Here is a 27,219-nt window from a genome sequence, read left to right as displayed (position 1 = left end):
TGCTCGTCCTGCTGAGTTATTCCAGCATTTTGTGTCTATCTTCCTTTTGCTGATTAACTGGTGATAAGCCAACACTACAGCAACCCAAAACAGCAAACACACTAAATTGCACAATACAGGTAGCTTTGCTATAATTGCGACCCAAAACGTCACCCATTCTTTTTCTCCAGAGATGCTGCCTGTCCCGCTGAGTTACTCCAGCTTTTTATGTCTATCTCATGTCATTAAAATAATTGGGTAGATGGGGGAACGAATGGTTATAGGCTAGAGTGTTTCAAACTCTCAATAACCAAGTAATTTTCCCTGCAGCATTTAAAAAAAAATGTTTTGCAGCTTTATGCGCATTTTCTCTCTTAACTGAAGACACATTACATAAAATAATACTTGGAATTACATTTATTTTAAGGTAACCGTGAACAGGGTTGAGTGTCATCAATATTGGATGAAGAACTAGCTGGTAGAACTGCAGATGTGTCAAGAGCAAACGACCCACTGGAAATATGGCTGCAGCTTTCTTTCTTATTCTTCTTTGCAGTTTTGAGGCTTGAAGCAGGATGGCTCCGTCAACCTTCTTTTATCACATCCCAGCTCATAATAAGGTGAAGGAGCAGTTTTTACAGAATGGATAACTTTCCTGCTGCGCTCAACATTATAATTATTGTCCTTAAACCATTATCAATTTCTTGCAATAGAGAAGACATAAGAAAAGTGGTGAGCTATTTAGTAAAGTACGATCACCCATTATACTCGCAGGAGGATGAGGGGTGATCTTATAGAGGTGTATAAGATCATGAGGGGAATGATGACATTGTAGATGCACAGAGTCTCTTGCCCAGAGTGGGGGAATCGAAAACCAGAGGACATAGGTTCAAGGTGAAGGGGAAAAGATTTAATAGGAATCTGAGGGGTAACTTTTGCACACAAAGGGTGGTGGATGTATGGAACAAGCTGCAAGGGGAGGTAGTTGAGACAGGGACCAACATTTAATAAACAGTTAGACAGGAACATAGATAGGACAGGGTTGGAAGGATATGGACCAAATGCAGGCAAGTGGGACTAGTGTAGCTGGGACATATTGGGCGGTGTGGGCAAGTTGGGCCAAAGGGCCTGTTTCCACACTGTATCCTCTAAACTCTATTGAGGTAGAGCTTCACGAATATCATCCACATCACCTTAAAAAAATTACTGCACTCTCAGAAGCCAGCTGTTGCAGATCTTAAGAAAACTCTTCTCTCTGGGACTCTGGGAGAAGCTTATATATACTCCCCGACAACAGCCTAGTCATCTAAAAAGATATCTATTGTATGTTTAATGTTGAAGCATTTCTAAAATTCAGCAACATTTGGTTTCTCTTCGCCGACTGTTGCTTCAAACAACTTCTTAAACATGCGCCTCAAATAGCAGGCGTGAATGTCGCAATTTCTCCTTGATCAAGCAGTTGTAGGAGGGAGGTGAAAACAGAACTTTTACATGTTCTGACAGCTCTGCAATTGCAGGACAGATGGGTGACTCTGTACATTATCTACAATGACAAGAATTTTAAAGTCTATATCCTTCTTCTTGCAGTGACCTTTGAATACCCTCTCAAAAGCTTCTAGAATGAGATCGGAAAAAAACTGCCCAGTCATCCAAACTCTTTCTTGATCGGACATGGATACACAAACTTGACTTGATCAAAGATAGACACAAAATGCTGGTGTAACTCAGCGGGATAAGCAGCATCGCTAGAGAGAAGGAATGGGTGCCGTTTCGGGTCGAGACCCTTCTTCAGACTGCGAGTCAGAGGAGAGGGGACCGAGATATGGAAGGGTACAAAGAACATGCAAGATGTAAGAACAGATCAAAGCAGGCGATGATCAAGCTAATGTACAAAGGCTCACTGTTGGATGAGGTGATTGTGACAACAAGGCGTACAAACAGTAAAATTAATCAGGACAGTGACGAGTAGGAGAGCTAGGGTGGGGGAGGGACATAGAGAGAGGGAAAGCAAAGGCTACTTGAAGTTAGATAAATCAATCGTCATACCGCTGGGTTGTAAGCTGCCCAAGCGAAATAAGAGGTGCTGTTCCTCCAATTTATGTTCGGCTAACAAAGATTCCTTGTACAAGTTTTATCAAAATGTGCAACTTTGTTTCAGGGTTAAAGTGGCAATAAAAATTCAATTGGCAGATACCAAAGCCTTATGAAAAGTGAGAGAGCAGGAAGCAAAACTCAAACAATTTTGCTTTGCTGGCTGTTAAAAGGTCCTTTCAGAGACAGTTGCATTGTGTTTGTGGGAGAGGAGAGACATTCTTTATGTTGAAAGAATGATTTGTATCATCATTCATTAGTTTTCAAAATTCTAAAGTTATAAGACAAGCCTCTTGTTTTGTACATTTATAAATATTTTTAGTCCTCTTAAAAATAAAACTGGTTCTTTTTAGCAATATCTAAGTGAGGAATGTTCTGGTTCTAGGGTTTCCATCCTATTTACAAAAGGTATCAAATGTTAAGATATCACATACAAGACCCCACACAGCAGTGTGGTATAAAATAGTGCTTTAATTTTAATCAAATCCACATGGGAAGTAATTAATACTACTCAATAATAAGAATTCACTGAATATTCAGTGAGTCTTTCTAAACATATGAGCATAGTTGCAAAACACATCTGGATTACACAGATAGTTGCAAAACATTGAACATAAGCATTTATCAGTTTCTAAAGCATGGAGAGAAGTAGATTTGAGCACCATCTATTGGCCTAGTGCATTCCTGCACCGTCTTCCCTATTTAAAAAAGGAAATCCTTTGTTAAGGGATATCTAGAACTCCCTGAAGATTCTTCTGATATCTTCATGCTACTTCAATGGAAGTCTCAACAGTCTAGTTGAGACTTCCATTGATTTATTCTAGTTCCTTGGAATTCAGACGAATTAAGCTGGGAGACCAAAGGAATGACCCGTTTACCTAAAGATAGAGACGGAATGATGGAGTAACTCAGTGGGACAGGCACCATCTCTGTATAGAAGGAAAGGGTGACGATTCGGGTCGAGTCCCTTCTTTACACTGAGAGTCTGGGGAGAGGGAGACACAGAGATATGGAAGGGTAAGGTGTGAAAATGAGACATCAAAGGGGACAAAGCTCTAGGAAAATGTAGAATAGATCATTGTTAGCTAGGGGAAGTAGACACCGAAGCATACAAAGATAAAATGTAATCAGGAACTAGGATGGGGGAGGGTTGTAGAGAGGGAAAGCAAGGGTTACAAAGTTAGAGAAGTCAATATTCATAAAGCTGGGTTTTAAATGGCCCAAGCGTAATATGAGGTGCTGTTCCTCCAATTTATGTTAAGCCTCACTCTGACAGTGGAGGAGGCCCAGGACAGATTGTCAGTATGGGAATGGGAGGGGGAGTTACCAAAGTGTTCAGGAACCCATAGATCCGGTAGGTTTAGGCGAACTGAGCGGAGGTGTTCAGCGACACAAACGCCGAGCACTGCGCTTGGTCTCGCCGATATAGAGGAGTCCACACCTGGAACAGCGGATAAAGTAGATGAGGTTGGAGAAGGTGCAAGTGAACCTCTGCCTCACCTGAAAGGATTGAAAGTTTACCCAATTTTCTTTAACTGGCCTGTCTTTCTAGATTAGTACAGGTTCAGTCGCAATTTTCTCTGGAAGCCTGCTCATTTCTAATGCAAGCATATAGATTTTTGAAGGGCCATTCCTATCCCATTTTTTAAGTTGCAATCGTCATCTGACCTGCCCCAGTATTATTTTAATAATATGCAAATAAAGGGCTTGTACTACATTTTACCTCAGTACATCTATCACAAATATCCCACTATACTTCACAATGTGTGAAGTGCAAATTAATGTGTGGATAAAGCAGAGCAATGTCAAAAGATTTACTAATTATCAGCTACAATTCATGAAGGGTAGAGATATTAAAGCTAGAGCCCCATAGATGACCAAGATAAATTACAGCAAGAAAAAGAGGTACAAAGATGCGAGGGCGAGAACGCAACTGAAAAAGATGCTGATTACACAAAGTTCAGCAGTGAAGTGAATGTGGAAATAAGATGCAAAGAAAAAGCTGGGAAAAGACAGGCAGCAAGCATAAAATAAAATCTAAAATACATTGTAAACATTAAAATAGGAAATGGATTGTAAGAGTAGATATGTGGCTGAACAGTAATCAAAAACGAAAAACTCATGGAAGCACAGGGCATGATTGAGATACTTAATATCAGTCTTCGTCCCACTCTTGCTCCCCATCCCCAGTTGCAACAGAGATAGAGTCCCCGAGCCCTTACCTTCCACCCCATCAGCCGTCGCATACAACATATCTATATTACTAAAAGTCTGATCTTGACCACTTCCTATTGTTCTGTATATTTAGAAAAAATGCTGCCACTTACAGCTGTGATTTTGGGCCATCTTACTCAGTCCTCCTCTGCTGCGCAGAACAAGAGGATTTTTCCCATCGATGAAAAATAAAAGAGTTATTAGTGTTTAAAAAATGTTGAGATTCTCTCTCCTGAAGGCCACGCCCCTTCCGGAGGGACTATAAAACCCGGAAGTGTTGAGTGCCTCAGTCAGTCTCTGCAAGATGGGGGAGCGAGAGGGTCATGCCTCTCAGTCTGAGCTGTGAATAACACGAACACATGTCTACTAAACTGAGTGGTTTTACTGACCAGTCAGTGCCTTTAATGTGGTTTGAAAATATAGTTTGGAAATGCTAAAGCTGTGTTGCCTTTGGTTTGGAAATGCTAAAGCTGTGTTGTCTTTGGTTTGGAAATTCTAAAGCTGTGTTGCCTAATTAAAGTTGCCTTGCCTAATTAAAGTTGCCTTGCCTTCTATATAATTACAAGTCTAATCTTGACCACTTCCTGTTTGCGCTTTATATTGATTTTAGAAAAAACGCTACCACGTACGGCTGTGATTTTTGGCCATCTTACTCAGTCCCCCTCTGCTCATCAGGTGCCGAGGATTTTTCCCATCGATGAAAAATAAAATAGTTATTAGTGTTTAAAAAATGTTGAGATTCTCTCTCCTGTCTATCATGCCATGAAGGCCACACCCTTTCTGGTGGGAGGGGGGGAGGGACTATAAAACCCAGAAGTGTGGGCGTGGCTCAGTCTGCAAGATGGAGGAGGGAGAGGTCACGACTCGCTGTCTTTAGTGGCCTTGCACCCTGCTTGAAGTGGTAAGAAACCGCACTTGAATTTGGCGGCCTTGCACCCTGCTTGAAATGGAAGTTCAAGGAATAGCCGTGTCAACTTCCAGCCCACCAGCCGTGAGTGAGTGAGCTGCCAGCACATCAGGCTTGAGTAACTGAGCCGCCAGCTCAAGAATCCATTCGGCCCACAATGTCCATATTAGTCCTCTGGAAACTAGTCCCTTCAGCCCACAACATCCAAATAATCCTCTAAAATTTCCGCCGCCTCCAACAGGATCCCACCACTAGCCCATCTCCACCCCTTTCCGCATTCCGCAGAGACCGTACCCTCCGCAACTCCCTGGTTAACTCATCCCTTCCCTCCCAAACCACCCCAGGTACCATCCCCTGCAACTGCAGAAGATGTCGCGATACCTCCTCCTTCGACTCTGTCCAGAGACCTCGCCAGTCCTTCCAGGTTAGGCAGAGGTTCACTTGCACCTCCTCCAACCTCATCTAATGTATCGGTTGTTCAAGATGTGGACTCTTATACATCGGCGAGACCAAACACAGACTGGGCGATCATTTTGCGGAACACCTTTGCTCAGCCCGCATGCACCTACAGTGCCTGATCACCCGGTTGCTGGGCACTTTAATTCTCCTTCACATTCCTACACAGACTTTTCTGTCCTAGGTCTCCTCCATTGTCAGAGTGAGGCTAAACGCAAATTTGAGGAACAGCGTCTCATATTTTGCTTGGGAAGCTTAGTGGTATGAATATTAATTTCTCTCACTTCAGATTGCCCCAGCATTCCCCCCCCCCTCTCTCTCTCTCTCCCCCCCCCACCCAAGTTGCACTAGCTTCTCATTTTCACCCTACAAACAGCCAACAATGACCTGTATCCTTTATTTCGTTACTTTTTTGCATATCTTTCATTCATTGTTCTTTATCTCTCCACATCACCATCTCTAGTTTCCCTTATCCCTAACCAGTCTGAAGGGTCTCAACCCGAAACGTCACCCAGAGATGCTGCCTGTCCTGCTGAGCTACTTCAGGATTTTGTGTCAGAATTCAAGGAAAATTAGATTGCTGGAGTCCAGCAAATGAAGTTCTGAATAAGGTGGAAATTAATAAAGTGGAGCTACTGGAAAAGCATATGGACTTAAAGTTGATAAATCTACCCAACATCTGCACTGTATGCTCAGAGACAGGTAAAAATTGGAAAAGATACACACTTCTTCAAAAAGGGTGCAAGGATAGACTCCTTTACTCTGGGAAAACTGTGACCATTCCAATTATCTACACCTCTCATGATCTTACATATCTCTATGTTCACTCTTTAATGTTCTACGCTCCAAGGACAATAGTCCCAGCCTATCCAATCTCTCCTGACAACTCAAGCCCTTCAATCCCAGTAACATCTACGTGAATCTTTTCTGCAACCTTTCCAGTTTAATGACATCCTTCCCATAGCTGGCTCAATCAGAACTGAGCACAATTCTCCAAGCGTAGTTTCGCAAATGATTTGTACCGCTGCAACATGTTGTCCTAATTCCTGTACTCAACACCTCACCAGCCAAGCACTTTCCCCAACCTGTCTACCTTTTACTTTCAGGGAACTATGGACCTGTGCCCCAAGTTCTCTCTGTCCAACAACATTCCCCAGGGCACATTTCCTGTGCAAATAAGTGAGTTCGGTATTCCGAAAAAATGAAAAGGAATCATGTGATTTGTCAAAGGTCATTCATGATAAAGAAAAAATGAATGAAGCGCTGGCTGTATTGATTTGATTTGATTTGATTCAATTTATTGTCATTGTCTTCAAGTAAGAGACAACGAAATGCTATTTACCATACAGTCATACGAATAAAAAAAATGAAAAACACAGAACACAATAGTCCACAACACAAACATCTCCACAGCGGCACCAAAGTTCCCCACTGTGAGGGAAGGAACCAAAGTCCAGTCAACCTCCTCGCTGATGTTCCCCGATGTTCACCCATGGTCGTGGCCTCGCGAGCCCCCCGCAGTCGCTGCTACGGGCGGCCCGATGTTCAGGCCCACTCGCCGGGAACGATGGAACCCCGCGTCGAACAGAAGAACATCCTCAGCGGCATGGACCTCTGAATCAGCCACCTCTCACCGGGGTCCGCGGCTCCCGAAGTCCACAGGCTGAGTTGGGTGGAGATTCAACCCTGGCAGCCCCCGGCAAAGGTCCCAGGATTCCGCGATGTTGGTCAGCGCCGCCCGCTTTGGGAGCGCCGCAAACCACAACTCCGCGATGTCGATGCAGCAGGCCCAACACTCCGGAGCAGGCCCAACACAAACGGCGATCTCAAGTAAGGCAGCGTCCGCTCCAGGATGTATCCAGCGCTGGGCTTCCGCTGCTGAAGCTCTGGTCCGGTACCGGCCAATCCAGTTGGTAGGCCGCGAGGAGAGGGGCGAGGGCGCTCCTCGGATAATAGTCGCGTCCTCGCCAGGAAGTGACTGAAGGACGGTACCCCCCTTACCCTACCCCTCTCCCCCACATAAAATACTTTTTAAAAATCCCCCAAAACATACTTTAAACATACTAAAAACAAAAAAGATAAAAAGACAAACAGGCTGTAGGCGGAGGCAGCCATTCAACAGCGCCACGGATGTCACCAATGAATTAATCTAGAATTCTGTCAACTCAATAGCGGACAGGCGTCGCTCTTTTATGAACATTAATTCGATCTTATTTCTATCTCACTTCACAAACCCACCCTCTGGAATTCCGCAGAAACTCTCCCGGCAGCGTCGGAGGACATTCTCTCTCTCTCTCTCTCTCTCTCTCTCTCTAAGGGGGTTAACCGACAGCCACCGGATAAGGCGAGAGGTGCAGCTGACGGTCCCCGGCCCGTCGGGGAATTAGTTCGTCGGGAGTTGGAGTAGAGTTGAGCTGGAGTTAACGCTGGCTGTAAGCCTGTGGCCGCCACTGCTCTGGGCCGGTGTCCCGTCACCCCGGACATCCACGGCCGCCCCCGGACAGGGATGGGACACTCGGGAGGGGACGGGGACGGTAGTGAGATCACCCATTTGCACTTGTTCTACATTATCTAACTCCAGTAGCAATTCAGCAATGCTTGCAGCGCCGGAGACCCGGGTTTGATCCCGACTACAGATAAAACACAGGTCTGTATACACACAGCAGCTCAGCTGCCGAGAATGCTTATCTCAAGGGATCTATGACCTGGGCATGCACAGTTGAAATACTGAACTTGCTTATTCTGCCCTGGTTTCATTCTAAAATGATTCATCATACACTTGACCGAGTTAAATCCCATCTGTTATTCCTTGTCTGCTCACCAGTTCATGTAGAAACTACTGCAATGTTAGGGGTTGGTCTGCAATGCTGGGCATAGCTTATTTACTTGTAGTTAAAAAATGTTAGATATATATCTGAAAGTGAAATAAATGCAGGGCTATTGGGAGAGTGAGTAGGATGGATTGGAATGGGACTAGATTTATTGTTCTTTCACAAATCTGGAGAAAACAATCAGGACAAAGGGCCTCCTTCCATGCTGTATCTGTCAGGCAGAGGGCCTTTCTGACAGATTAGGGTGGCAATGTCTGAAACAGATAGTTTGCTGATGACTGTTGGCAAGGGTGCTGTGGTTGAGCAAGTCTTCAAAGTGTTCCTTCCAAAGGGTGCCAACTGACTTTTAGTGCTTTCTATGTTCACCCCTGTTCTTGATCTCAGTGGGTGAGCCTTTGGTTATTTGCACAACATGCCAACTAAAAAACAGACTTCTGTCTGAGTCCCTGCTGAAGTTCTGAAAGCTGACTGTGAGGAACTTTGATCTCGTATTCACAAATTCATCTCCCACATCTGGGAAGTGGGAGCACACCGAGGGAGATCAGATTAGGGCACCACGATTGTGATGGTCTTCACGAAAGGCAACGATGAGATTACAGGAATTACCATGGGATGTCCCATTTGCCACAGGGGAAGTCATCACCAAGATTCTCCTCAACTGCCTCCCAGTGGCCATAAAGCTGAACTGCAGAGAAGATTTCAATCATTTTGCGTAACAGTGGACATTAATTATTGTTACCAAGTGTCATCGTCAATAGAAATACAGAGACCAGCAACAATCACTATACATAGCTACTTTTGACCTCAATAAAGCTTTTTATCGTCAGTCAACATGGAATGTGGAGATCCTCCTGAAATCTGGCAATGCACAGAAATTAATCTCCGTTTTTGCAGCTACTTTATTATGGCATGCAAGCCATATTTTTAATCTACAAGTTTATACAGACCCAATCTTCGTGCAGACCCTGCACCACAATCGCTCCTTTCAGTCTTTCTTGCTACAACAAGCTTCCTGCAAGACTTGGAAAATAATCTACAGGGAAAATGCCATTTAATCTTCATCACACACTCCAGAACCAAGGCACTCCAGCCTCTGTTCTTTTCAGATTCTGACCTACACTGGGCAGGGCACATCATTCAAATGCCTGACATCAGATTGCTCAGAGTGCTCTGGTTTCCTCCTACATCCTTAATTCGATCAGAATTGTTGGTTAATTGTTCTCTGTAAATTGCCCCTAGTGTGCAGAGTGTGGATGAGAAGGTGGGTTAACATCGAACTTGCATGATCGGGTGATTAATGGTCAGTGTGGACTTGGCTTAACAAAGGATCCTTTTCCGTACTGTATCTATAAATTACACTAAATTAGCAGGGGGTCAGACATAAATGAAGTCAAGAATATTCTCAAAGCCTCCTTGAAAGATGGAACAACCCACTGGGAATGCCTGGCCTTATTTGGCTCAAAGTAGAGGAGGAACATTTGGGTGGTGTTGGGAGTCCTGGCCCTATATGGCAGGAGCATGCAGAGAGGAAGGTGGAAAGAGAGCATTAACTAAACTACCCACCCACCTGTTCACCAACCCAGTCAACACTTCCTGCCCCACCTGCGGCAGAGTTTGCAGCTCCCACATTGGCATCATCAGTCATCTCAGGCCCCACAGGAGAGAAAGCAAGTTATCCTTGAGAATAGTCCTGTCACTCTTCATTTAGTATACAAAACAAAGAACTGCAGAAAACAGATTTAACAATTTAGATGTAGTTTACAGTGAAGTGCTGTGATACCCACAAAAACCAAAACCTTATGTGAGGAAAGCCGTTTTCACTTCTAATGGCTGATAAACCCAGAGACAGCCCTCAGAGAAAGCAGATGGGCCTCTACATAATTCATAAAGTAACATTAGATTAGGCCATACACCAGGACATAAATAATTAGGAGGCTCTCACTGAAAGAGAGTATTCTGTTGGTTATTAAAAAAAAGAGAAAATTACTCTTTGTAGTGAATTAATATTGTAAATTCAGTTTGTTTTCCGAAGTGGAGATGTATAAAGATATAATGTGCAACTGTTACACAAAGGAAATTAACAATGCAAAGTAGAGCTACAAGTAGATGCATTATTGATATTTCCTGTCAACATTTTGCCTATCTGTTGAGAACAGATGCAAATGTATATAATTTGCAAAAATACATAATTTTGTTCTTCAGCGCACCTTAAATATATTAAGCTAGAAAAAATGTGGTAAATTGCAAAGAAATATAATTTTGTGTTCAATCCATTAGGAAACATTCATCTCATGCCTTTGCCCAAGCTCATATTTTGCCGATCAGTGCTGTAACTGATAACAACTCTGGCTGCTGCCTCCACTAACAGACAGCCACCATAGAATGTCCATAGACCCACAATACTGCCACAAGGAACATTTTCAAAGACATTGGATTTTTCTGAATAACAAATGGATTTACGGAAAGTAATCCTAAAAGCCCTACTAGAAATATTGAAAATTCAGGGTTTTTGCTCCATAACATTTTGATTGAACTTGTCAGCGTAAGAACATTTCAAATGGATCACGCCTCATGTTCTCAATCAGACCTGCACAATCTCTTCTCATAGATCAATCCATACAATCATTGGTGCATTACTTCTTAAGCAAGTACATCCTTCAACAAACAAAAAACAAGTGCTGGAGGAGCTCAGCGGGTCAGGCAGCATCTGTGGAGGGAATGGTCAATGTTTTGGGTCAGATTTGTTATTCAGAACCTGAAGAAGTGGCCAGAGCCTAAATATCATCTGTCCATTCCCTCCACAGATCCTGCCTGACCCACAAAGTTCCTCCATACCTTTGATTTTTGCTTAAGATTCCAGCATCTGCAGTTTACCATGACCGTAATATATCCTTCCTTGGATATGTTAAACTGAACTGTTATCCACCTCTAATTTAATCAAAACTCCATATTGTTGAAGCTGCCTGGGGCTGGGCTGTTTCGGGTCCCTCCGAAAGTCCGGTTGGAAACCTCCGCTGGCCACCCTCAGCTCCAGTAAAGATGCGATGGCGCAGGAATCATCCGGGGGAGTGACGGGGGACGAGACTAATCCACGCGGCACTGACTGGCAGAAGAGACCAATCTGCGCAGATGCGGTTTTTAATATTTTTAAACCTCGCTAACTTTTACAACATTCAACCAATCGGAACAAAACTTGGTGCACTCGCAGCACAGGCGAACGGTGAGTGAACTGGCAAAAAATCGGAGCGCTATCACAAACCGTTTTTGCGCAAATAGAAAGACCGCCAAACTAGAAGATAACAAGATCAGAGTTTTAGTTATGTATGGATACACGGAGCAAGATTTATTGTTCACAAATATGCTTGGTGCCTGAAAAGTGGTGAATGCAGATACAATTGAGAAGTGTAAGAGGCATTCAGATATGAAGAGGAACATACAGGGAATGGTGGCGTATTGATCACCTGCAGGCAGATGGGTTTAGTTTTAATTGGCATCATGGTTGGCACTAACATTATAGGCTGAACGGCTTGTTCTTGAGTTCTACTGTTCTAGATAACATAGTAATGCTCTGGTACCGATCCTAAATCCTTGCAACTCATTAACATGAAAATATTTTTTTATTCCAACTGTTTTCAGTCCCTTAAATAATTCCATTATTAATAACTGCTATTATGTACACCTAACCTCCTGAGCCTTTTATAAAAATACATAAGTAATACATCCATTGGAATCTTCATAAAAACATTATTTGATTTATCAAAACCCTTCAATCTACACAGTAAAAATGGAGTGAGTTATTCAGTCACCACAAGCCTATAATGGTTATGTCTTGGGAGCACAAAATACATCTCCCTGGTCTGCCACCATTCCATCTGCACACTTCAATAAGTGAGGGGGGGGGGGGGGGTTCACACTTACTTTCAGCAGCAATCTAGTATGCAAAAAAGCCCCAGCCCCAGAAATGCTTTGACAGGCAATAAACTGCATCTGCATTTTGTTACCAGCTAACAAAACAGGTAAAGAACAATGCACTTCTATGAAAATCTCAGAAAACCTGGGAAAGTTATGTACAACTAAAGGTTTTTAAAATGATTATAACATTAAAGCACACGTATCATTTCATTTAAGTTAACTCAATTAATCCAAAATTCTTTGCAATGCGTTGCACATCACAAAATATTGTATCTGGTAATTTTAACTTTGTACAAAGTTGGCAAAATTTCCCAAAACATTTCCGAAATGGAAATCAAAATTAAACAGATACATGTCATCTTCTTTGCAGAAACATTAGCTTGGGACCATACTTGGTATGTCCTTCTGAGAATATACTGTGAGAGATGGAATTGGTTTAGAGGTTAAATATATGTTCCCGCAGAGTGTTGTATCACACAAAGCAAGAAGTCTTCAGGTTTACAACATTAACTACGTTAGCCAATTCAACCTCACTGTGACAGGAATTATATACAAACATTAGAAAATGGAGGATGAACTGGATAGCACCCTACAATTAAATGAATCTCAAGGGTTAGTCATGTTTATATATTTAAATCCTAGTACAGAGGAGACTCCACAGTTAAAACTGAATCATAATCTACTACTACTGCATGTAAACAAAAGTGAAAAGGGTTTTATCATGCCATAAAACTGGTGGAGTCAAAGCAAGGGGGAAAAAGCTGGAACTGCACCTTCAGTATCAAATTCCTCGTATGTTGCAACACATACTTGGCTAATAAAGTATGATTATGATTATTATGAGATCAACTGCAGCCATACAATACAATAGGTGAATGGGAGCAGCGTGGATATTCTATTGCTTCAGCGTGGATATTCTACTTCTGAAATCCTTCTGAAACATTCCCAAGAACTTCACCAATGATTCATCAAAGCAAAAAATTGTGACGTGCTTTATATCAAATTGCTGCAGTCGTGGACAGAGCTGAAAGGGAATATCCAACAGGTCCCTGCTGCTCCAGGACAGTAGAACAACAACACAGAAGAAAATATAAGATTGGGGTAAAAAAAATAAAAAATAACAACTTTGAAAGATAATTAGGTACATTTTCAAGAAATAACGCATTCTAAAGCACTTCTCAGCCAATGAGGTGCAGTTCGTTGTGAAAAAAAATCAAGAAATGAAATGCACTCCCATTTTGTGTAGAAGCTCCTTTAAATGACGTTCAGATTAATAATGGGGCACTCAAAAGCCACTTAATGCACAGAAAAAAAAAAAATCTATACCAGAGAGTTATTGAGTACTAAACAGTGAACTTATTCTTTAATATAATATAAATGGAAGATTTGAGAACAGCGTGCTAATTATTTTATCTTTCCGATTGACTCATCTTCAATGTTCTGTTGCCCAAAAGCAGAATGCTATTATTGTGGAACAGGTCATTAAACACTAATTGAGATCTGAGGGCAGAATGAAATGCTGAAGTATAGAAGTGTAAAATTTCAGGTATTTGAGTAGAAGAAATTGTCAAATGGTGGGAATATTATACGAAGGAATCCACATCATTCTTTGTCAATTTTCAGATATAACAACAGCTTTGGAAATGTGAAGATGTGCTAGTCAATCGTGGTCAATTTTTTGAAAAGTAACAAACTCCTGTGATGAGCTTCTGTAACTAACCATGTAAGCTATTATTTCTCTGCACGATAAATAAAACACAATTTGTTGGCAGCTTTCCTTTACCTCTTTTCACTAAATCTGCATATTACATTCTAATAGGTAAATAATACATTAAAAATAAATGAGCAGCAAGTAAATAATTTATGGCAATGAATATAATACAAATAACTATGGTTTGTATCACTGCATAATTATTCTTTCAATAAAGACAGTTGGATGTATCCCAGTCCATCACACAGACCCACCATGGACTCCGTCTACCCTTCACGCATCAGCCAACCTCATCAAGGGTCTTCCCCCACCCCTGTCATTCCTCGTTCTCCCTGCTCCCGTCAGGCAGAAGATAGAAGTTCAAAAGCACATATCACCAGACTCAGGAACAGCTTCTTTCCCTCTGCTATCAGAGCTCTGAATGGTTCTTCCATAAACTAGTGTACAGCCCTGATTCTTCAGCCTATGTCATTGGGACTTTTTCACTGGAACTGTTACACTGCAATGCTGAGAACTATATTCTGCACTCTGGTAACTTTCTCTTCAGTCCATCCTTTGCACATGTTTGGCTTGATTATATTCATGTATGGCATTATCTGATTTGATAGCACACAAACTAAAGCTTTTACCAGTAACACTGCACTTGACGATAATAAACCAAAATCGTAACCCAAATACATCCCATTGCAGACTCAGATTCTCCTCAATGGTTACTTTAACCTTGATTTGCTTTATCAACAATCTGTATAGTTGCATAGTCCATTCATCTATTCAACATTATTGGTAAGTAACTAATTCCATCCTGATCCCCATGGAAACCCATTAGTAACAGTGCTCCATTTATCTTTACTATTTTCAACACATCAATCAATCCCCTATCCAAGTGACTATATTATTCCAAATATAGTTATTCTGCTTTCGTACAGGTAAACATTGAAACTGAATGGACAGTCCAATTCATGCTCTTTTCAGGAACAAATTTATTTCATCTGTAACTTTTGCCAGAACTCAACACCTTTTATTTTGAAACACTTTCAGAGATACTGTCATGAGAATGACTTCTGCAAAGGCAGAATTAATAACAATATCTGACAAACCTTATTGAATCCTTATCCAACAATTTAATTTTAGAAGAACGTGAATGTTAAAATAAAACCTACCAAATGCGAGCTGAAATTTGCTTTGATGATGGCATTCAGAAAACAAATAATTTAAATTGAATTTTATTAAGGCAAAAATAATAGGCAAAGAGAAATGACATATATATGGTTTATGAATGCAATAAACTTACCTGGCCATTCCCAGACTAGAGAAACTAGCAGGAACAATTAACACATCAATTCTGCCGAAAGGGTGAGTGCCCAGAATACAATGAGCCGCAGAAAGGCACCGAGCTAACAGAGGAAGCAGAAACTCTTGACTACTTAATCTCAGACAATCAGGAGCAAAGACTCGGTGAGGAATACAATCTTGATTTCGGGCAGCAGGATTTCGGAATCGGCAAGGATAGGCTGAATGACCACAGGCTGTCATGTAGACACTAGAAGTAAAAAAGATGCAAAACGATAGGGTGAAATAAATTCAATATTGCAATATATTGCCACCTAATAATATTAATAAATGATTCATAAGCAATGATCAATGACAAGACTGTCACATTACTCAAAAAAGGAAGTCAGTAAAGTAAGGTATGCGATTTTAAGGTCAGCTCCAGATCAAGCAGAACTCCATGCACACACTGCATCTGAAACAATCTCCAAGGGAGGGAACGGGAAGCAGTGGTAGGATACAGAGTTCACGATGAGGCCATAACATAAGAGTCCAGTGGAGAAAATTCCAACGTTGGAAAGACAGTATAACATTAGGTTGTTAATTATGCAGATAAGGAGTGGATAAGCAAGTGGAAAACATGGAAACACACTGCCTGCCTCTGGATAATGTCACCCAGCAACAAATGGATAAAAATGGAAAGAGAAAGCGTACACATATTGAAACATTGAAAGGGATTACAGTAGCATACACTGCTTTCTTGTACCCATAGATCTGGCAATGAGAGTTCTAAACCCATCATGACAATGGGAGAATTGAAAGTAAATCAGTTTGGAATGAAAACCAAACAACAATAATGTTCATGAAATTACTGGACTGATGTAATAACTTAATTGGTCCAGTTATGTCTTTCAGGGGAAGAAATTTTACATTGTTATCCTGCTCCTTACATGACACTAGTCCAAGTTGTGCGTTGATCTTTATCTGCTCTCTGTAATGGACATCAAGTCACTCAATTCAAACCAGTTCAAATACAAAATGAAAAGGGCCCCAAATAGAAAGTAGCGAGAGGGATTAAACCAGAATTGTGAGGTACAATGTTCAGAGACCTGATATATACAAGACAACATATGCAGAATATCAATGAAAATTAGGATGTTTATCTAATACCATGGCACATTTTCTTTTAAATTCCTACATTGCCCTAACTAACAATTTTTAAGTTTTAGCATATGTTTTTTTAAAGTGTAAATTACTGATATACTCAGTAATATTTAGGAGGGAGTTAGATGTGGCCCTTGTGGTTAAAGGGATCAGGGGGTATGGAGAGAAGGCAGGTACAGGTACTGAGTTGGATGATCAGCCATGATCATATTGAATGGCGGTGCAGGCTCGAAGGGCCGAATGGCCTACTCCTGCACCTATTTTCTATGTTTCTGTTATATTATAATTTTTCAATTAATTCCCCCCAGAATATATTGAAATACCCAAGTTGATATCTAACTAATAACTCATGAATAAAGAAAATAGCACATTTTTCCATCACAGAGACATGAATGTAAATTTAATGTAGGAAACTAAATACCAACCTGCAGTTTTCTTTTACAAAGCTTGAAGATGAGGATGAAGGACTTTGCCACTGGGATTCAAAGACAAATTCATGTTTAATTTCAATCCAGTATCCAACAGCAAGGGTGAAAGTAGATGCTGGCATACACATGGTTACGTAATAAAACCATTTTGAAAGTGCTGGAATGAAAGAAATGAAAGTCTAATCCTTGATAATATTTACAAACTTCCAGTTTCTGTTTTTACTATCTCACTATAATTTGTCAAAAATATACTGCATCAACAAATATCATTGAGGTCAACTCTTTTCAATTCCAATGGAATTCAACTTTTTCTGCTAAGCACCAATAATAATCTTATATTAATGACAAGAGGCAGAAATGCCACTGTGGCTTACAGCTGGCCCATGGTAAAAAATGCCCCAGTTGATTAACTAATGCTTTGACATCTTTAGGTGCAATGCGCAAGTCTCTATTTAACCCTACAAGCAATGCAGTTTGTAATATTTTATATTCTTGAGATCCATGCATATGCAATTCTTTACACTCCATTCCTTTAATTTGTGTATGAAATTTAAGATGAGAAAATTAAAGATTGATTGGTCCTCAGACAGAGACTAGAGCAGGTGGAAAATGGAGCAAAAGAAAGCTGCTGCAAGAACTCAGCGGGTGGAGAGAAAAGGATAGTCAACGTTTCAGGTTAAAACCTTTCATCTAGACAAAGTAGAGGGGAGATATATAGTACAGAGAGGTGAGGGAGAGGGTGGGGCAAGGGTTAGGTGGATCCAGGCAAAGAGGGGTTGATTAGCAGATGTAGTTAAATGAAGGGTGGGAGAGAACGGCAGAGGGGAAGGGGAGAATGGAGGCACCAAGTGGTTGCAGATTATGGAATGACATAAGAAAAGATGGTGAAGAGCGGAGGGATGGTGGGCAGATGGGAAGAGTGAGAGAAGGGAATAGGGGATCTAGCGTGAGGTGTGTGTAGATGATGGCAGATGGAGTTGGTGGGTCAAGGCAAAAAAAAAGGTTAATAAAGGTGTGTGAGAGAGGATCTGGGTAGAACAGCTAAAGGAACAGAGGGGTAGCGGGTTGTTTGAAATTGAAGAACACAATATTCATGCTGTTGGGTTGTATGCTACTCTGGTGGAAGATGAGATGCTGTTCTTCGAGTTTGCATTTGAGTTCACCCTGGCAGAAAGGGAGGCTGACATGTGGGAATAGGAAAGGGAAATCAAAATAACTTTCAGGTGGGATCTCCAGATGGCCATCGTGGATGGAGTACTGGTGCTCAGCAAAGCGGTCACCTAGCCTGCACTTGGTCTCACCAATCTCTCTATTATGGGCCAAGAACACGCAGTGGTTTGTTGTGCGAAATGGCAATGCATAGTGGTGCAGCGGTAGAGTTGCTGCCTTACAGCACTAACAACGCCAGAGATCCAGGTTCGATCCAGACTACAGGTACTGTCTGTATGGAGTTTTACGTTCTCCCTGTAACCGTGTGGGTTTTCGCTTAGATCTGTGGTTTCCTCCTACACTCCAAAGGTTACAGGTTTGTAGGTTAATTAGCTTTAACAAATGTAAATTGTCCCTTGTGTGTGTTTTAGTTTTAGAGATACAGCGCAGAAGCAGGCCCTTCGGCCCACCGAGTCTGCGCTGACCAGCGATCCCTACACATTAACACTATCCTACATACACTAGGGACAATTTACATATATACCAAGCCAATTAACCTACAAACCTGTACATCTTTGGAATGTGAGAGGAAACCGAAGATCTCGGCGAAAACCCACGCAGATCATGGGGAGAACGTACAAACTCCATACAGATAGCGCCCATATTCAGGATCAAATCCAGGTCTCTGGTGCTGTAAGGTTGCAATACCTGCTGCGCCACTGTGCTAATATGTTAATGTGTGGGGATAATCTGTCGGTTCGGACTCAGTGGACCGAAGGGCCTGGTTCCACGCTGTATCTCTAAACTAAACTGAAGGGATCACTCTAAAGTAAACATTTCCCAGTACCCTGCTCTGCATCCTAACATGTGCAACATTTTTTTTAGAAAAGGTAAAGAAGATTAGTTTGACTCAGATACAAATCATTAATTTTACATAATGCAATATCCACATTCTCAAGAGGCAAGAGATTCAAGAGTATTTAACTGTCACATATGTACCGATAAATTGACAATTAAATTCTTACTTGCAGCAGCATAACAAGCCTGTAAGTACAACATTCATAGATAAATAATTATTTGAATAAACAAAACTCAATGAATTAATAACCCCTATAGTACTACCTTTATTAAAAGTACATATAATGTTACCTTGTGGTCATATGCAAAATGCCTTCACATTTGGGAATAGGTTCTAATTAGTTCTTCTTGCTGCAAGGTGAGGCATTACAAGACAATTTATTAGATACAAAGAAAATAGGTGCAGGAGGAGGCCATTCGGCCCTTCTAGCCAGCACCGCCATTCATTGCGATCATGGCTGATCGTCCCCAATCAATAATCCGTGCCTGCCTTCTCCCCATATCCCTTGATTCCACTAGTCCCTAGAGCTCTATCTAACTCTCTCTTAAATCCATCCAGTGATTTGGCCTCCACTGCCCTCTGTGGCAGGGAATTCCACAAATTCACAACTCTCTGGGTGAAAATTTATTTTTCTCACCTCAGTCTTAAATGGCCTCCCCTTTATTCTAAGAATATTAAAATCCCAAGAAACCTACTGCAGTTGTACAGGGCCCTGATGTGACCACACCTGGAGTATTGTGTGCAATTTTGGTCTCCTCATTTGAGGAAGGACATTATTGCTATTGAGTGAGTGCAACATAGGTTCACAAGGTTAATTGCTGAGATGGCGGGACTGACATAAGATGAAAGAATGGGTCGACTGGGCTTGTATTCACTGGATTTTAGAAGGATGAGAAGGGATCTTATAGAAACATATAAAATTCCTAAAGGATTGGACAGGCTAGATGCAGGAAAAATGTTCCCGAAGTGGGGGTGTCCAGAAACTGGGATCACAGTTTAAGAATAAGGGGTAGGCCATTTAGGACTGAGATGAGGAAAAACTTCTTCACCAGAGAGTTGTGAATCTGTGGAATTCTCTGCCACAGAAGGCAGTGGAGGCCAATTCACTGGATGTTTTCAAGAGAGAGTTCGATTTAGCTCTTAGGGCTAAAGGAATCAAGGGATATGGGGGGGAAAGCAGGAACGGGGTACTGATTTTAGACAAACAGCCATGATCATATTGAATGGCAGTGCTGGCTCGAAGGGCCGAATGGCCTACTCCTGCTCCTATTTTCTATGGTTCTAAGTACCAAAGAAGCTCAATGGCACAAGCCTTGCAGAAATCAAGTTTTCCCCAATAAGAAAACATCTGCCTATTCTCAAACCAACTAGAATAATGAACACAACATTGGCTGTAGTGGCTCACATGAGAGGCAGGACTAGACCCCGGCCACTCCCTCTTCTCCCTCTCCTATCAGGCAAGAGGTATAGAAGTGTGAAAATGCACACATCCAGATTCAGGGACAGTTTCTTCCCAGATGTTATCAGGCAACTAAACCATCCAACCTAGAGAGCAGTTCTGAACTACTATCTATCTCATTGGACACCCTAGGACTATATTTGATCAGACATTACTGGACCTTATCTTGCACTAAACGTTATTCCCATTTTTGCCTTTATCATGTATTTGTACACTGTGGGTGGCTCGATTGTAATCATGCATCATCTTTCCGCTGACTGGTAAGCTTGCAAAAATAGCTTTTCATTGTACCTCGGTACACGTGACAATCAACTAGACCATTCAACCCCATGCTCCGCAAATAAAATAAGGTGGTGGATAATTATTTAACCTCAGCGCCACTTTGCTGCACTAATCTAATATTCTTTGATTCTCAATGCATAAAAGAACTATCAATCTTAGCCATGAATTTACTGAGTTAGAGCGCTCTTCAGAAGAGAATTTCAAAACGTTCACATTTCGTTGGATGAACAAATTTCTTCTCAGCTCAGTCCTGAAAGGCAAATCTCTTTGTTTGAGACAGTGATCCCTGCTTGATTCTAGACACCTTAGCCAAGGGAAATATCAACTCCGCAACAACCCTGTCAAATACTGCAAGAATTTTGTATACTTCAAAGAGATCAAATATCACTGCACCCTTGACTTGACTCATGGTTGGCAACATTTCACACACAAGAACTTACTGTGCAAGGAATTCTGAGAGCAAAACACTCAATTTGCAAGCTTAACTGCTGCAGTATTAACAACTATGAGGCTTTTGATACGATAACATATAGCAGAGGAAATTTAATTTCTTCTACTTATTATGACTTCTTGCTGAAGAGGCTTGAATACAGAACTTTAAAAGAGCCCCAAAATATAGGAAAATTTGATTTTGATTTTTCCAGTAAATGTGGATCAATGTTTTTCACATTCCATTTCCTGGCTTAGGGCATTTACTAAATCTGGGGATCACATAAACCCTAACCTTCAAAGCACTCAAACAATTACTTATTACCACTAAAGCAGTTTCATTTTGAGAATTATTATCTTGCCGAATTTCATTTTAAGGCTTTCATACGGTTCATGTCATAGGAGCAGAATTAGACCATTCATCCCATTGAGTCCACTACATCATTCAAACATGGCGGATCTATCCTTCCCTCTTAACCACATTCTCCTACCTTCTCCCCATAACCCTGGACATCCTTACTAATCAAAAATCTGATAGATTTCCACCTTAGAAATACCCAATAACAGCCTCCACAGCTGTCTGTGGCAACAAATTCCACAGATTTGTCACCCTCTGACTAAATAAATCCCTCTTCATCTCCTTTCTAAAGGAATGTCATTTTATTCTGAGGCTATGCACTCTTTTCCTAGACTCTCTCACTACACCAATTGGTGTATGTGACAATAAATGTCTTTTGTCCTTTGGTGGAAAGATTTGCTCCGCATCTATCCACTCTATCCAGGACTAGGCCTCTTGAAATGAATGCTGACATTGCATTTGCCTTCCTTACTACAGATTCAACTTGCAAATTAACCTTTTGGGAATCCTCTGATTTTCTGAATCCTCTTCCCAGTTTAGAAAATAGTCTACATCTTTATTCCTACTACCAAAATGCATGACTCCACACTTTGCTATGCTGTATTCCATCTGCCACTTCTTTGCACAGTCTCCCTTCCTGTCCAAGTCCTTCTGCAGAATCCCTGCTTTCTCCACACTACCTGCCCCTCCACCTATCTTCGTATTATCTGCAAACTTGGCCACACAGCCTCTAATCCCCTCATCTAAATCATTAATATGCAACGTGAAGAGTAGCGACCCCAGCACCCACCCCTGTGGGACACCGTTAGTCACTGGCAGCCAACCAGTAAAAGTCCCCTTTATTGCCACTCTTTGCCTTCTGCCATTCAGCCAATCTGCTATTCATGCTAGTATCGTCCCTCTAATGCCATGGGTTCTTGTCTTCTTTAACAGTCTCAGGTACTGTACTTTATTTGAGAAAGGCTTTCTCAGATAACATCACAAAATCCAATTCATATTCTTCATAAATGTTTTGAAATAAAAAGTTCCCCTATTTTTCGGCAGGAGCTATTCAAAGAAAGACCAACTGGCATAAAACACACCAATCTCACTGTATAAGGTCAATCCAATAAAAACATAGCACGAGAACATGATTAAAGAATGGGGACAGACACAAAAAGCTGGAGTAACTCAGCGGGACAGGCAGCATCTCTGGAGAGAAGGAATGGGTGACGTTTCGGGCCGAGACCCTTCTTCGGAAAAATCACCCATTCCTTCTCTCTGGAGATGCTGCCTGTCCCGCTGAGATACTCCAGCTTTTTGTGTCTTTCTTCGGTTTAAACCAGCATTAGCAGTTCCTTCTTACACATTAACGAATGGGGACTTGATTGGAAGGAAACATGAGGTTAAAAGTGGTGATGAGGAAAAAAAGAGCAAACTTAAGGATATTGAATGCAACAAATAAAGTTAACATTATTTTTTTTAAAATTCATATTATGCTTTCACGTTGAAATACTCCATGTGTAAATCTGAGGCATCACCCCTGATTTACAGGGCAAAACTCAAGGCAGTTCCGAATTTTTTTTAAATCCACTAAAAAAAAAATGGCTGCAGTATTATAGAATCATAGAATCATAGAAAGTAGGTGCGAGAGTAGACCACCAGGTCCGTCGAGCCCGCACCGCCATTCACTCATGGCTGAACACTAAACAGACACACTTACCCACAAACAGTAGACACAAGACACAGAACACAATACACTACCCTCCCCTTTATACCGCTATCACCCCTCTCCACCCCAAGAACCGCGTGATCTCCTGGGGGAGGCAAAAAAACGGATAAAAACCCAGGTCCAATTCGGGAAAAAAATCCGGGAAATTCCTCTCCGACCCCAATCCAGGCGATCGACACTTGTCCAGGAGATCACTCAGGTCTTACTATACTAACCATACCTAGGTCCATATCCCTGCCCTCTCCCCGTAGCCCCTTATCCCCTTGGCAGCTAAAAAACCATCTATTTTTGACTTAAATATATTTAACGTTTCTGCTTCCACTTCATGCTTACAAGTTATTCTGCAGCACTGTATGGGTCAATACTCCCAAACCAAGGGTACAGGGTGAGGTTAATAATCATATGATATTAGTACACCAATCTCTGCAAACAAGGGAGACCATCATCAACATAATATTAAATGGTGAACAGTAAATTGGATGAGGTGATGAGTTTGGTGGGGAAAAAGCACACAGATGTAATGGATCTAGCAGGACATTTCTGTTTGTAAATTTCAGTAAGGAGATGAACAGACCATGGTGACCAACTATTTTTACAAACTGAAAATCTAAAAAACTGCCCCGATTCAAATTATCATCTATCCATTCCCTCCCGACCCATCGAGTTACTCCCCACTTTATGCTATGCTCAAGACTAAAGAAATGTTATTTTAAAAATTACAAGGCCACAATTCTCAAAACAGTCACGTTCACGAACCAGAAATGTCAAGACTAAGATGCCAGGTTTTCATTAAATATCATTAAAAAAAACCCCCAGCAATAATCTACTTAATACAACACATGTTCTGGGAGTTCATTCCTATCATTAAAATTATGAATGGTTAGCCACATGTAGTAAGACTGCCATTTAACTAAAGGGAATCATGAAACATCAGAACATTTTGATTGAATCGCAGCTGTTTTTTTGGGCATCATCCAAACTTCAGAGTTGCAGGCTCACAATCACCGTGCATCTGTGTACAGCTTACACATATAGATGCACAACATATTCATACACAAAAAACAGATGTTTCATGTCCCTAGGCAATAGCAAATAGCTTGGATTAACGTGCGCCAAAAGTTACTCTCCATAGAAACCACCTCACCACGGCCAAATTACCCCGTAAACACGTTTCCTACACTCTGCTCCAGAGCAACAATAAATTTCAAACCAGTAACACACATCCCAGAGATAAAGTGATTTTTGTTTTTCAATAGTGGCAAGCACTTCAGCAAACTAGTTATAAGCAGATTTCCACAACAGAGTCCAGTCTCAAATTAAATCAGTTTTGGATCCCCCAACATCACAAAGTCAGAATTCTGCTAAATCTCACTGATCTCTAACTTCATCTGGAACAACATATACCTTTTCCATCTCAGCTCCAGTCTCTTCAGTATTTACCTTACCAATTTTATTTTGGATACGAGTCTTAGGCACTTGGACCCAAGATACTATACTCCACCACTACTTCAACTGTACTTCTAAACTTTACCACTTCTTCAAGCTTCTCTCCTTTAACACAGAATTTCTCATTATCAGAAATATCTCCTTCCTAACTCTTGGATTCCTGGAACCCCTCTGGACTCTTCTTTATATGGTAAAAATTCACATGCATGTGCAAGCTGTTAATATTGTAATCATATCAACTATTTTAATATACAGGTTTATTGCATATCATGTCACATGGAATACAATAAATTATTTGTCAAATGGGCAGTACCGTGCACAGTAGGTATGTTACAAAACTTACCTTCAGCGGCGCTGCAGTTCTGCCACTGGCCATGTGCGCACTTTTGCCGCCTTTGGGGGCGGGGTTAAAATGCAGTTTTCTCCTATCTGTCCTGGATTATATTTTCTCGGAGTGCAAGCTTTTGTTGAAGAATTGTTCTAACGGGCGTTCTGTGAATTAAAAAAATTTTTTTTTTAAATAAATCGCCTGACAAGTTCAGCGTTGGAGTAATTTAAAAATCAGTTTCTAAAGCCGTCAACGGGGACAGATTTCACGTACGGGGCAGGTAAAGGAAAGCCGTTTATTTTATGTATAAAAGTGCTCCTTAAGATGCCTTTAATTCACATTTTACGTTGCGAAACGGTGACCTTTTCCCCCATACGAACCGGCAGTATTTTTCCTGCCGATATGGGGTTTAAATTCACCGCAACCACAACGTTCCAAATGATCGCGTTCCAGAAAAACCCACTCGCAAGATGAATTAAATGGCCATTAATTTGCAGGTATTAAACACTAAATTCCTTCCATTTGGCCAATAAATTCATGACAATGAGATTTAAAATCATGTTACATTGTGAATTCTTGTGTGTATGTTATTTGGACACTTAGGCTATTTAAAAAAGTTGATCTTTTCTTAAGAAACGGATTGATGTTTAGATCTAGTAATTGAATTTTGAAATTAGCTACAATTGGGTAACTAACTAATTATATGCTTTAATTTCAGGTCATCCAAGTAAGATTGTTTCATATTTGTTTCAGAATGATTCAATCTATAATAACTGAAAATTTCTTTCAGTTCTCTTAATTTGTAAGAAAGTTATGGGCTTTTGACTGTCCTCGATCACAGCTTTTGTGTTAAGTCAATGGTAAAGCAATAGGGAACAAGATGCTAATTTCCGAGTGTGAAAATGGCCATAACCTTTTTTAATACTGAAGATATGAAAGTGAATTAGGTGTCAAATTAAACTTCTTTTTATGCTTTATCTGATGGGATCAATTGCAGACTTGATTTTTAAAATCTCAACATTTTGTAACATTGCTACTTACAGCGCTAGAGATCCGGGTTCGATCCTAACTATGGGTCCTTGTCTGTATGGAGTTTGTACATTTTTCTCGCCACCGTGTGGGTTTTCTACAAGATCTTTGGTTTCCTCCCACTCACCAAAGACGTACAGGTTTGTATGTTACTTGGCTTGGTATAAATGTAAATTGTCCCAATCGCTGGTCGGCGCGGACTCGTGCCAAAAGGCTTGTTTCTCTAAACTAAACTAAAAATGCAGAGCAAACTCATATGGAAATCCAACAGCTTTTTAGAGTGCATCTATAAGCATGCATGCAAAGGTTAAAAGTGTCTCTGATTTGATATTTTTAATTATATTTCCCCTCTAGTACACATAGGCTCCATACACTCTATTCTGAAGAGCAGAGAAGTTACACTCAACCATTATAGACTACAACACCATCATCCATTTCAAACTTATCAAACTCAGAACTGGATCCTTGACTTCCTCATCAGCAGAGCACAATCAGCATGAATTGGCACTTCCTCCTTGATAACTATCAACACAGGAGCACCTCAAAGTGCTGTGCTCAGCGCCCTCCTCTATTCTCTCCATATACCATGATGCTGCAGACAGGTACAGCTCCAAAGCAGTCTTTAAATTAGATGACAATAACAATGTTGTTGGACCAATAATGGGTAATGAGTCAGAGTACAGGAGGGATATTGAAAATCTGATTGAATGGTGGCAGAACAACAATCTGGCCCTGAAAGATAGCAAGACATTGAGCTGATCATTGACTACAGTAGGGGAAAGCAGAGGATCCACAAGCCTGTCTTCACAGCACTTACCGCAGCAACTATGATAGTCTCTCCTCCTGTACTCTACATTGCCAACAGTCTGTCTGTCCGTTCCTTCTTTGTGTCAGTTTTGTATGTTTGTTTTTTCGTGTCCATTAGCTTGTTTTATGTGTGTGTGGGGGGGGGGAGCTGGGGGGAACTTTTTCTAATCTCTTACCTCGTTGGAGATGCAATTTTTTCTGTATCGTATCTACGTCCGCACTGCGACCTAACATCATGGAGTCGGTTACCTTTACTGGAGGTTGACCAAGAGCTCCATGGCGGGAGCCTGCGGGACTTTAAAATCACGGAGTTCGCAATCCCTGTCGGGGATCGTCTTTGGAGCTGCAACCGTGGGTGCCACCATTTTTTTTAACATCGCCGAGCCTGCGGTCTCTGGTT

General features: G+C 41.2%; 1 protein-coding gene across 8 annotated transcripts in view; it reads right to left on the bottom strand.

Moving 5' to 3' along the window:
• Window positions 1–27,219, bottom strand: part of LOC116970959 (aminopeptidase O (putative)) — a 205,734-nt gene that overhangs the window by 155,155 nt on the left and 23,360 nt on the right. For all 8 annotated transcript variants that reach the window (XM_033017690.1, XM_033017697.1, XM_033017694.1 and 5 more), the window contains exons 4-5: window positions 16,960–17,119; window positions 15,393–15,641 (exon numbers count right to left, since the gene is read on the bottom strand). In XM_033017690.1, coding sequence (XP_032873581.1) covers window positions 15,393–15,641; window positions 16,960–17,119 — 409 coding nt within the window. The remainder of the gene's footprint in view (window positions 1–15,392; window positions 15,642–16,959; window positions 17,120–27,219) is intronic.

The sequence above is a fragment of the Amblyraja radiata genome, chromosome 3, assembly GCF_010909765.2.
Source record: "Amblyraja radiata isolate CabotCenter1 chromosome 3, sAmbRad1.1.pri, whole genome shotgun sequence".
NCBI lineage: Eukaryota > Metazoa > Chordata > Chondrichthyes > Rajiformes > Rajidae > Amblyraja > Amblyraja radiata.
This window is presented reverse-complemented; position numbering and strand designations above follow the sequence as displayed.